Below are 12,775 nucleotides of genomic sequence, written 5' to 3' on the forward strand. Positions count from 1 at the left end.
CCTAATAACGCTGGACTTTTCCAGATCGCTGCCAACTCGTGGGGGAAGAACTGGGGGGAGAACGGCTACTTCCGTATCGCTCGCGGTGAGAACGAGTGTGAGATTGAGGCGTTCGTGATCGGTGCGTGGGGTAGGGTCACTATGGAAGACATGCAGAGCCACCATCACCGCCGACTCAAGTAGAGACATACACTCCAGGAACTCAGCACCCTCTTCCCCTACCCTGAGGGAGCAACTCAACTAGCCCCAGAGTGCCTGCCCTTCAGCCCATACCCTCTTCCCCTCCCTACCCTGGGTGAGCAACCCAACCAGCCCCTGAGGCCCTGCTCTTACTCCTTTACCCCCACGCCAAAATTTGGGGGAACAACTCAACCAGTTCCCACTCTGACCTTTGGGGGAACCAACAACAACTACCCCAACAACTTCAACTCTTAACCCCTTACCCCCTTGCACCCACCTCCCCTTACGGCAGCCTAGGGGTTTTGATACCCCAACCGCCCCCCCAACCCAACTCAAGGTTGATGGCACCAAAACAAGCTCCAGGCCTGCAGGCTGAGAGAGGCTTCTCCATACAGCCTCCTCTGGCTTCAGGACACAGCAATAAGCACCTCAGGACTCATTATTCCAAAGACCATCCTTCCCAGACTCCTCGGCTTCAGCCTGGCATAGACTGTCTACTTCCTACTTCTGTTCTTAAGTCTTCACTTCCACTGCTATAATGATGAAAGAACTGTCTTGATCTGAACTCTCTCACTCTCCTCTTTCTCATTGTGTAGCTCTTCATTTGGCTGCCATGACAGGTGGCTATCCATTTGGCTGCCATGACAGGTGACTATCCATTTGGCTGCCATGACAGGTGGTTATCCATCTGGCTGCCATGACAGGTGGCTATCCATCTGGCTGCCATGACAGGTGGCTATCCATCTGGCTGCCATGACAGGTGACTATCCATCTGGCTGCCATGACAGGTGGCTATCCATCTGGCTGCCATGACAGGTGGCTATCCATCTGGCTGCCATGACAGGTGGCTATCCATCTGGCTGCCATGACAGGTGGCTATCCATCTGGCTGCCATGACAGGTGGCTATCCATCTGGCTGCCATGACAGGTGGCTATCCATCTGGCTGCCATGACAGGTGGCTATCCATCTGGCTGCCATGACAGGTGGCTATCCCTCTGGCTGCCATGACAGGTGGCTATCCCTCTGGCTGCCATGACAGGTGGCTATCCATCTGGCTGCCATGACAGGTGGCTATCCATCTGGCTGCCATGACAGGTGACTATCCATCTGGCTGCCATGACAGGTGGCTATCCATCTGGCTGCCATGACAGGTGGCTATCCATCTGGCTGCCATGACAGGTGGCTATCCATCTGGCTGCCATGACAGGTGGCTATCCCTCTGGCTGCCATGACAGGTGGCTATCCCTCTGGCTGCCATGACAGGTGGCTATCCATCTGGCTGCCATGACAGGTGGCTATCCATCTGGCTGCCATGACAGGTGGCTATCCATCTGGCTGCCATGACAGGTGGCTATCCATCTGGCTGCCATGACAGGTGGCTATCCATCTGGCTGCCATGACAGGTGACTATCCATCTGGCTGCCATGACAGGTGGCTATCCATCTGGCTGCCATGACAGGTGGCTATCCATCTGGCTGCCATGACAGGTGGCTATCCATCTGGCTGCCATGACAGGTGGCTATCCCTCTGGCTGCCATGACAGGTGGCTATCCCTCTGGCTGCCATGACAGGTGGCTATCCCTCTGGCTGCCATGACAGGTGGCTATCCATTTGGCTGCCATGACAGGTGGCTATCCATCTGGCTGCCATGACAGGTGGCTATCTATCTCTGGTCTTGGTTAACCCTCTCTCTGTGTTTCTCTGTTGTTGTGTATTTTGAAAGCCAACCCCTTAGGGACAGATTGGGATGGGGAGAACCAGAGTGATAGAGGGGTAGATGATACAGGCACCAGACTGGGCAGTTCCCACAACAAGAGACGATAGAAACTAACAATCTACTACAGTTTAGTTTAACGTTATCACTAACTCTTAGTCTAGCTACTTACATCGCTGATTAATGTATTCCTATTACTGTCAGTAGATCTAGTGCAGTTGCAGTAGCCATGCATATCTTCACATGTTCCAAAAATGCAGAATCTTACACTGGAAAGGGTGTTGGGCTAGAGGTAGGTGCGGTTGAGGGTTTAGTGAGCTGTCCATTTGACCAATAATTCATTTAATTCATTCATTTACCAAAGATTGCTGTTTTCTTTTTAGGTTAATTGCACAGTACAGTATTGAGTTTAAGCAAGCTCTGGAAGTGAAACTCAATGCCAAATTTCTCTTGAGTTTTCAGTACCACATAATCTGTTTATGGAAGAGATGGTGTCAATCTTCCAATGATATCAAATCAACTTTGATCTCATGACCATGACAGCTCTTGACTGAAACCAACTGCTTGAACACAACTTTTCATTAGAAATAATATTAGTGGATCAGCCGTTTATAAATCTCCCTTATTACTATTTATAAAGAGATGGTATAAAAGCAGAGATGAAGCTTGTATAATATGTGTGGATGTGATTGTAGCAAGCAAGGAGCTTAAAAAACAGCCTTTGGAAAAACACATTCCGTTTATTAATTCAACTGGTTGATAAAATCATATCCTGGAAAAATATGAGATTGATTGAAATAACAGTGTTGTCCTTTTGTCTTGAAGAAGGTGAAATGGTCACCACCAGATGATGCCAGAGACAGAAGAGAAAGAGAGACACTTGACTCCCTAATTCTTTTCTGATCGGGGTGGAGACACTTTGGGCTACTTATTGGCCCGTCTCACTTTTTCTGGTTTGGTGGGTGGGACGAGCAAGAGTGGACACTAAGTAGACCAGAGCCAGCTCTTCCCTCTCTCACTTGAGCATGCCAGACATTATGGAGAAGCTGTGAGCTCACACAGGAAAGCATGTTCACGCAAGAGAGGGAACCGTGACCATTTTTTTTCAATGGTAAACAGCCTGAGGAAACCATCTAAGTTATCCACTATCTTTGATGATCCTTCCATGTGACAACTTTATGGGTTATCAAATTCCTTAATGAAATAAGTGCAGTTTTTATGGGAGCCTCTGGTTGAAAGATTAGACCCATTGTGTATTATAGTCTTAATCTATTTCATTCTGTGTATTTACATTTGAGTCATTTAGCAGAGGCTCTTATCCAGAGCAACTTACAGGAACAATTAGGATTAAGTACCTTGCTCAAGGGCACACAAACATTGAGAGATGTTTGTCTCCCACACAAACTCCCCCCTCCCCTGACCAGTTGCTTTAAAGCAGGGGTGTCAAACCCATTCCATAAGAGGCCATACTGTCTGCTGGTTTTTTATTTCAATAAAGACCTAGATGACCAGTTGAGGGGAGTTCCTTACTAATTAGTGAACTTAATTAATCACTCAAGTACAAGGGAGGAGCGAAAACCCGCAGACAATCAGCCCTGTGCTTTAAAGGGTGCTCAGGAGTGTATTTCTTTTGCAAAAACACACACAAAAACACACACAAATCAAAAGGTGAGGAGGTCGCCGCACTCAGCTGCCAAAGTCTGTTCAGTGCTGTTTCATTGTAGTTTTTTTGTCAGTTTGATGGTATAAGCCTAATATCTCAGACACAACATGCCACTAACACTTCAGTATTTAGCAATAGGCATGTGTAGGCATATACAACAGACTCATTGTGACGTTTCAAAGGTTGTGCATCTCCCCAAAATGTTTAAGTAGGTAGCTCAAGCATGTGAACACACAGGTTCTGATATACTGATTTAACTTGATATAACTACCTTATGTAATGTTGCCCCAGGTGCTCTTTTTATGTTGTCTCTCTAATTTTGTTCAAATTTGAAATATAGTTTTGTCATTAGTTTTTAATGTATCAGATTCCAGAGGTGCCAACAGTCCTTTCAGAGACCACATCATATACAGTCTCATTCCACAAACTGCTTGGCTTCCCAGAAGTGATGTATTTTCAACTGTGACACCTTTCCAAAATGGCTTCCAGTTGTCACATTGTTACTGTAACTCAGCCAAGGCTCCTATAAGCCTACACCATTTCATACATTTCAAGTAGGCCTTTAGTTTTAAACCCCCATTACAACCATCACCTCTGAGAAAAGGACAGAGGCGCAAGAAAACAGACATGTGTGGATGGACAAGCAATGTTCAATGTGGAGGAAGGTTAGGCTATAGGAGGTAGGGCAGACATAGCCGCATGTTGTGTGAACCATGCGGTCTACAGAATATTTACTTTCACTTCAAACGGAGCGAGAGAGGATGAGTACGATCAAATGGGGGGGATGGTGAGGTGCATCATGGGTTTACGAGGCATGACAGTGCAGAAAGAATGGAGAACAGAAGGGAGGTGGGGGTTAAGGGGGGGACTGGGGAGGGAGTCAACAGAGCTGAAAACGGATACGATGACATCGTGTTGTTTAGAAAAGACTGCGATACTGTTAAGTCAGTATCGCTGAAGCGTTATAGAACGCTCGATTTCCTGCAATATGTATTGAATAGAGCCCTCAGTTGTGTTTTACACTTGACTTTTAATCCTTTATAGGTTCTAACCCCTGATGCTTCAATAGTCACATGATGGACGGACTCATGCCAAACATAGCCACAGTTCACAGGAGGTTGGTGGCAACTTAGTTGGGGAGTACGGGCTTGTGGTAATGACTGAAGCGGAATCAGTGGAATGTTATCAAATACACTTGGAAACCAAGGGTTTGATGCCATTCCATGTGCGCCGTTCCTGACATTATTATGAGCCGTTCTCCCCTCAGTAGCCTCCACTGCCATAGCTATGCAACAAATCAACAAGTGAAAGCTGATGTGCAACATCATTTAGTTTTTTGGTAGACATTACATAATTTTATTGCATTCATAAAATGTCACACTTTTTGGTTTAATAAAAACAAATCAATTGTTAAAATTGTGAGTTCTAAAAGCAATATGAAAGGAATCTGCTAATGCGTTGCTAGGCAATAAAGAAGGCTACATGTCATTGTGTCATTTCTTACATCTTGCAAAATATTAACAAGTAGAATTGGGAGGTGTTTCCGCATGATTAATTTATTCTAGATTTTACATTACCGTTATAAGCTACCATAACTGTTCATAGACCTAGTAGTTTATTGGTGCAAGTCAAATCAGTTTTATCCTTTAAAATAATGTTATAGTACTATCCCATTAGTCTATGAGATACAGCCCCTAGCCAATGAAAAACCCCAGGGCTCTGTCCCAAATGAAACCCTATTCCATATACAGTAGTGCACTACTTTGACCAGTGCCTTGGGACACAGCTAGGACTACTGTATAAGGTTATTGTCAATATGTTGGCCAACCAGATGGATCCTCATTCCCATGCAGTCATCCAGATAGTTATGTCCTTATAGGGATAAACCAGTGATAGACAGATAAGCCTGTCTGGATCAATGGGACGAGATGAGAAGGCAATTGGATCCAAGTCATGCGGAGGAAAGGAATTTGGCCAAAGCTGGATCCAAGTTGGTCTGACTGTTTTTAGTTTGAGTGAATCATGATTGTGATTCACTGGGTTCCATCTTTAGTCTGCCTATTCAAGGTGCCCAGATCTGTAGAAGACACTCTCTCTCGAGTCGACTAACAATGAGATCTTTGTCAGTCTTAAAAAACTATTTGGATGGTATTCAGGGGTTAAAGTTACTCTACATTAAAGAGCCACTCACTCAACCCAACATGTATCTTATACTATAAGACTCCTTCAAAACCACAGAACCCCAGTCAGAAGTTATGTATTCAAAGTCAAAGACCCACTTCATATTCATTGATACATATTTACTTTATTTATGACAAGATGTATAAATGATATATTTTATTTTCTGTGCAATGTTTATTATTATGATCTGTCTCTTGTATTGTGTGCACTAAATGAAACCCCCCTATAGTTTTTACCTGTGTGGCACAATAAAGTCTCTCAAAACAACCATCCCTGTCTGACTCATTGTCTAATAATGGAAGACAATACCGAGATAATACAAAGGTAAGGGGGGTGGGGGTATCGACATCAAGTGGCTCATGGGACGGGCGAGGGTGGGATGAGGACAGTTTGAGTAGGACAGTGCTGTAGCAGTTCTTTCCACTTCTGAGTCATAACTCAGACAAACAGACAGGAAGGCCAAGGAACAGGGAACGAGGGTGAGTTAATTTGCATACACTACCAGTCAAAAGTTTTAGAACACCTACTCATTCAAGGGTTTTTCTTTATTTTTACTATTTTGTACATTGTAGAATAATAGTGAATACATCAAAACTATGAAATAACATGATGGAATCATGTAGTAACCAAAAAAGTGTTAAACAAATATTTGAGATTCTTCAAGTAGCCCCCCTTTGCCTTGATGACAGCTTTGCACACTCTCATCCAGCTTCATGACGTAGTCACCTGGAATTCATTTCAATTAACAGGTGTACCTTTTTAAATGTTAATTTGTGGAATTTATTTCCTTCTTAATGCATTTGAGCAAATCAGTTGTGTTGTGATAAGGGAGTGGGGGTAAAAGACCAAGTCCATATTATGGCAAGAACAGCTCAAATAAACAAAGAGAAACGACAGTCCATCTTTACTTTAATACATGTCAGTCAATATGGAACTATTTCAATAACTTTGAAAGTATCTTCAAGTGCAGTCGTAAAAACCATCAAGCGCAATGATGAAACTGGCTCTCATGAGGACCGCCACAGGAATGGAAGACCCAGTGTTACCTCTCCTGCAGAGGATAAGTTCATTAGAGTTACCAGAACTTCATGGAGTTCAAGTAACAGATAAATCTCAACATCAACTGTTCAGAGACTGTGTGAATCAGGTCTTCATGGTCAAATTGCTGCAAAGAAACCACTACTAAAGGACACCAATAAGAAGAAGAGACTTGCTTGGGGCATGAAACACAAGCAATGGACATTAGACTTGTGGAAATTGGAGTCCAAATTCGAGATTTTTGGTTCCAAACGCTGTGTTTTTGTGAGATGCAGTGGGGGTGAACGGATGACCTCTGCATGTGTGGTTCCCACCATAAAGCATGGAGGAGGAGGTGTTATGGTGACACTGTCTGTAATTTATTTAGAATTCAAGACACACTTAACCAGCATTGCTACCACAACATTCCGCAGCGATACACCATCCCATCTGTTTTGGGCTTAGTGGGACTATCATTTGTTTTTCAACAGGACAATGACCCAATACACCTCCGGGCTATGTAAGGGCTATTTGACAAAGAAGGAGAGGGATGGAGTGCTGCATCAGATGACCTGGGCTTCAGAATCCCCCGAATCCCACAAAACCCAATTGAGATGGTTTGGGATGAGTCGGACCACATATTGAAGGAAAAGCAGCCAACAAGTGCTCAGCATATGTGAGAACTCCTTCGAGACTGTTGGAAAAGCATTCCAGGTGAATCTGTTTGAGAGAATGTCAAGAGTGTGCAAAGCTTTCATCAAGGCTAACGGTGTCTACTGTGAATAATCTCAAATATAAAATATATTTGGATTTGTTTCACACTTTTTTTGGTTACTACATGATTCCATATGTGTTATTTCATGGTTGATGTCTTCACTATTATTCTACAATGTAGAAAATAGTCAAAATAAAGAAAAACCCTTGAATGAGTAGGTGTGTCCAAACTTTTAACTGATACTGTATATTTGTTTATTTTGTTTCTTATATGTAGCTAGGGAACTGACTGTTATTGGTGATATGAAGACCTTCACGCTGAGATGGCTGTTGAGCCAAAACAACAGATATGCTATCCATGATGCATTGAAATTAATTTAATAAAAGTAAGATTTATGTCATGTATTTTGCAGTGTGGACACATTACATTTTTGCTTATTTAGATTTCCTGTTTTTGGCAATTAATACATCTGTCCAGAACAGTACACTGTGTGGACCAAGGGGGCCAAGTAAGGAAATGTGGACAGAGGCATGCATTCGATAACAACATATTTACATTTCTCCTATTGTTCCTGGTTCAGGAATAGCCCAATCATCCATTACCTCAACGCCTACTGTTTCTTTAACCTTCCAGATTATGACAATTGCCAAATATTTCAATCGAGGTGTAAGCTGTGACTGTGGACATAGGCATTGCAACAAACACATCGCCACCCCAGTGGTCCAGGAATTATCCATCACATTCTGTCCTATTCTTCTCTCATTGTCTACAGGGTGTTCTAGAACCCTCCATGGGTTCCTTATGTGAAACCTAGAGTATTCTTGAAGATGTCAACAACTGTAAAGGACAATAGAAGTTTCCACAGGATGAGGGTTGGGGTTCGAGGGAAGCCTTTTCTCACAAAAAACGAAGTTGTGAAATAAAGGAGACTGGTTTCCCTTAACGTGTGGGATTCTTATCTCCTATTAGTGTTGACATCATGCCAGTTAATGTAGCCCTAGGGAATTGTTTTCCACTTGGTTGTGCAGTAGTTTCTTCATTACAAACTATACATAACAATGCAAAAACATGTCCTGGAGGTCTCATGTATTAGCTTGTGACTGGGGCCACCTTGGGTCCACTTCTTAGCTCTTTGCCTTGGGGAAAGTAAAACATGATTCATTGTGGTAGATATTGAAAAGGGAAAACCTGCATAATACCAGTCAATCTTACAGAAAATGTATGAAAAATCTTTACCTTTTGCAAGATGTGTCCCTCAGCTTCAGGCAGTTGCTTTGGCTTTGGGATTTGCCTGGCAACAGAAGCATCCCAGGCAATGGAAGCAACTTGTCTAGCAGTATATGCAAAGAAGCCCTGCTAATAAAAGCTGGTTTAGGGCCGCCATCTTGTGGTAAAACTTTGTGTGCATCATGTATAAGACAGCCATCACTAACACAACCAGCACTAAATACACCCTAAAAAGGTGGACTGTGCACTAAGTATCAACATAGAGACAACAGAGCATTTAGAGAGGAACTTTATTGGAAAATATGAGAACTTGCCTAGTCAGCATGGCTCCACCTGCCCATATTCCTAACCAAACCTACAATAGGCTACATTTGCATGTACAAAATGCCTGTTCTCATCTCGCATATATGCTTGAAAAGGGCACTAAGGAGATACCATAACCATTGCAGTGCTAGCCATTTTGAAACATATTTTCCTGTTTACTGTACATAGATAAAGAAGCTAGTGGAATTGTCTTTCTAAATAAAGTTGTTATAATTCTTCTTTTCATGTGAATGGCAGAAAGCTGTTGTATATTTTTCTATCAAGTCTTTATTTATCCAGGAAATCCATTGGAAGCATCAGGGGATGGAGGCCCATGTACGAAGGCTTTCTGTCATATGTTAAGGTCATTCATTCAGTGTTAAATGTTGTTTTTTTAAACAGTTTGTGCGATTTGCTGTGTCTTTCTCTCTAGCGTGTAGGGCCGCCTCCTCTCCTACATTCATGCATTCTGTAGGCACACATGTAAAATATCCCTGGAACACACAGAGCACACACAGGTTAATGGACAATGGACCAGCTGTAGACACCCAAAAAACCACAAGCCTCCCGTCAGCACCTACACTATCTATCAGGTCTGAAGGTTCAGCACTATGATGGAGCAAGGCCCCCCTAACCCATTGGAAGGCTAGGGGAAATCATCACCATATTGCTTTCATCAGACTCTTCAGACCTGCTAATGCTGGGGGACTCAGGGCTTGTGAGTTGTTTTTGGACCGGGCAATAGAAATATTGGGCATGTTGGTATGGAGCCAGTTTTGAGTACTGTGATTGACCCTGTATGTCAGTTCTTACCTGCAAAGAAGGTCATGAGCAGTGCCACCCAGCCCAATATGTAGGACCAAGAGAAACGCCAGTCACCGAAACGCTTGCCCAGAAAGTTCACTGTCACACCCGTGTAGATGGCCATTGCCAGAAGAACAAATAAGGCTGGGAGAAGGCAGGGGAATATAACAGGTAAATATGCTGTACTAAACATGTGTGTGTGTGTGTGTGCATGTGTGAGACTCACTGGAGACGAAAAACATGATCCCTGCAGCAAAGGAACGGTTGAACCTCTCGAAGGCGGAGAAGTGGGCGAAGGAGAGGATGCCTGCGATGATGCCCGCAAAGCACGACATCCCTGACAGGATCATAAAGGCCCGGGTGGCATTCCAATATGCTAGAAGGGGACAGACAGAGAGGTGAGCAGGAAGACAACAACAGAGCCCCAGCATCCCTCCTTCGGGCAGTTTGACAACTAAACCTAGTACCATTCTCAGCCTCTAGATGGCGCCGTATTTCTCCTCATGTGCAACATGACTCTAAAATACATTCCAGTAACGGGTTTGTGACAACAGGATTGTAACATGAAACAAAGCAGCCATTGATGAGATGTCTCTGACAAATTACTTTAACTAGACTAGGAGGAAGCCTCTATTAACTACTGAGAGGCTGCAGGTAGCCTATTCTCTTGGGCCATGTACAGGAGTGGTAAACATAGTTTTAATTACTATTGCTCTCTTAGTCTGTGTCCCAAATGGTACCCTATTCCCTATATAGTGCACTACTTTAGACCAGAGCCCTATGGGCATAGGGAATAGGGTGCCATTTGGGAGGTTTTGCTTGATGTGTGTTCTCACCAATGCTGTCCGTCTGCATGTAACACTTTCCCGACATGCAGTACCTCCACAGGCCCTGGTGGGCGAAGCTGCCCGACAGACGGTACTGCATCCAGTAGTCTGTTGCTGTGGAGACCACCAGCAGGATGTTCCCCACCATGGCACAGAACAGGCCCCCTCCCATGAAGCTGTACATCCTAAGAGAAGCTGCTGTGGCCACTGTGTGGTACCTGATACTGCATGGGAAGACGAAGGAGGGTGGGTAAACACACCTGGAATATATAATGTTTTGTATGACACACACTCAGTTTGCTCTAGCCACTTTGTAGTTCTTCATACTGGGGAGGGAGATGATGAAGCTAGACAGACACACCTGTACCTATCTGGTATGATCTACGTACGTAGAACACACTCAATTTTAATAATTATTATTCCATACTGGAAAGAATGTAATAGAAACAGAAATAAGTTCAGTACGATTCTTGACACAGGAAATAACTGTTACATGGACAACAATATTTGAAAGCCAAAGTACAAATTGCTGAATCACAGTAGTCTCAAAATACTGGTAATTTTGGGATCATATATATTACAGAGTTTATCATTATTATCAGTTGAGCTCACTCATAAGCACTACTTCATATGATTCTATGGCACAGACAATAAGTCAGATACAATCTAAGCTTTATACGACACCTGTTAACATATATGAACATTTGCTCCATATAGCATAAACAAACACGCATGCGGTTTTTACATTGTCATAGAATGCACGTTTACAACTAGTATCCTTAAACAGCTCTTTTGCCAAGTTCTGCCAAGCACTTAATTGAGTTTGATCAGTGTTTATTCAACAACTAGTTCACTATTTTCTTCTTTTCAGACTTCAGTTTATGAGTAACTGTGTCTTTGGCACAACTATACATTTTTATCAAGGGAACATTATATAGATATAATGTATTTAGGATGCCCCTTACCTTGTTTCTTCAGTAAAAACACCCTCTTAATCGTTTACCTTTCTGGGGAGAAAGGGATAGAGGGAAAGAGAGAGAGACGTTGCAAGCCTAGGAGAGATAGGAGAGTGGAAGATGACTCCACTGGGCTATCCCCTCTGTTGATGGAAGCAAAATTCTTAAACAATCAGTCCCCATGTAACAGATGCAATTGAACAAGCCATCGCTAGTGGCACGGGATCATGTGACCCCCACAGCCCTTTCAGTGTAGGCGGCTGGGAGGGGGTCAGGGGGTTAGAGTAGGGGCTTTGGCTGGTTTGTATTTGGTATGTTCTAGAATTGTGGATGTGCATAGGTATGCAGTACTGTTGGAGTCAATGCAACATGCTGAATCCAACATTTTTTTCTTTCAATGGATGTGTGGCTATGGCGGCATGGATAGACTGTTAGACACACATACAGTATAGGGATGGAAAGCCCCTCTGTCTATCTGGTCGTCCTCTCTCTAATATACAGAATACATCTGTAATATGTTGCTCACCTGCTTCCTCATAATACTGTTTTTAAATACATTGTAAATTGAATACTCTGCGATCATAGTTTTCCATGACAGTATTTATACAGTGAATTTTTTAGGCACACACGCTCACAAACTGCCATCTAAAGACAGATACAGACAGTCTGTGAGGTCTGATTAAGGGATAGGCCATCTTTCAGTGACAGAAATGTCATACCCTTCTTCAAAAGCCAACATCAATGTGTCATTTAACGGAATCAGTGGATCAAAACATAGCAATTATGACTGCCATTTAATTTCCCAATACATCAGTATTAGCATTTATGTCCAGAGGATGCAGACGCCAAACATGCAGATAAGGTTCTGTTTATGACTGCTTCATTATGCAAGGTGAGTGGTGGGGATAATTTAAAGTAAAAGCGCTGGTTGACAATTTCAGGGCATGTTTTGACGGTGTGAAAAGTGTTTTTTTTTTGTGCATTTTTTTAATGCTATCTGCTTGGTATTTTTCTTAAAAAAAATTGGCAACAACAGCTTTTTCAAACTGGAACTCCAAATCACACTTGGTTTGTGTGGTAGGCTACAGACACCATAGTCTTCTTGTTTGCTAGACAGACTCATGACGCTTCTCCAGGGGCACTTGTTGTGTCAGCAGCTGTGGGAAGTGATTAACACAAGAATACAT

The 12,775-nt window shown here is 43.1% G+C and overlaps 2 protein-coding genes across 3 annotated transcripts in view; one reads left to right on the forward strand and one right to left on the reverse strand.

The window, feature by feature from the left end:
* The window catches only part of LOC109903359 (tubulointerstitial nephritis antigen-like), a 73,914-nt gene extending 67,905 nt beyond the window's left edge, over nucleotides 1–6,009 (forward strand). For both annotated transcript variants that reach the window (XM_031788945.1, XM_031788946.1), the window contains exon 12: nucleotides 25–6,009. In XM_031788945.1, coding sequence (XP_031644805.1) covers nucleotides 25–183 — 159 coding nt within the window. In that variant the 3' untranslated portion in view covers nucleotides 184–6,009. The remainder of the gene's footprint in view (nucleotides 1–24) is intronic.
* Nucleotides 6,010–8,969: 2,960 nt separating this feature from the next.
* On the reverse strand, nucleotides 8,970–11,874 carry LOC109904388 (lens fiber membrane intrinsic protein-like). The gene is made up of 5 exons (XM_020501637.2): nucleotides 11,598–11,874; nucleotides 10,642–10,856; nucleotides 10,032–10,181; nucleotides 9,815–9,949; nucleotides 8,970–9,495 (listed from the first exon to the last, which is right to left on the reverse strand). The coding sequence occupies exons 2-5, from the start codon at nucleotides 10,814–10,816 to the stop codon at nucleotides 9,431–9,433; spliced, it is 525 nt and encodes a 174-aa protein (XP_020357226.1). The 5' UTR covers nucleotides 10,817–10,856; nucleotides 11,598–11,874; the 3' UTR covers nucleotides 8,970–9,430.
* Between the last annotated feature and the right edge of the window lie 901 nt (nucleotides 11,875–12,775).

This window comes from Oncorhynchus kisutch, linkage group LG14, assembly GCF_002021735.2.
Source record: "Oncorhynchus kisutch isolate 150728-3 linkage group LG14, Okis_V2, whole genome shotgun sequence".
Classification (NCBI taxonomy): Eukaryota; Metazoa; Chordata; class Actinopteri; order Salmoniformes; family Salmonidae; genus Oncorhynchus; species Oncorhynchus kisutch.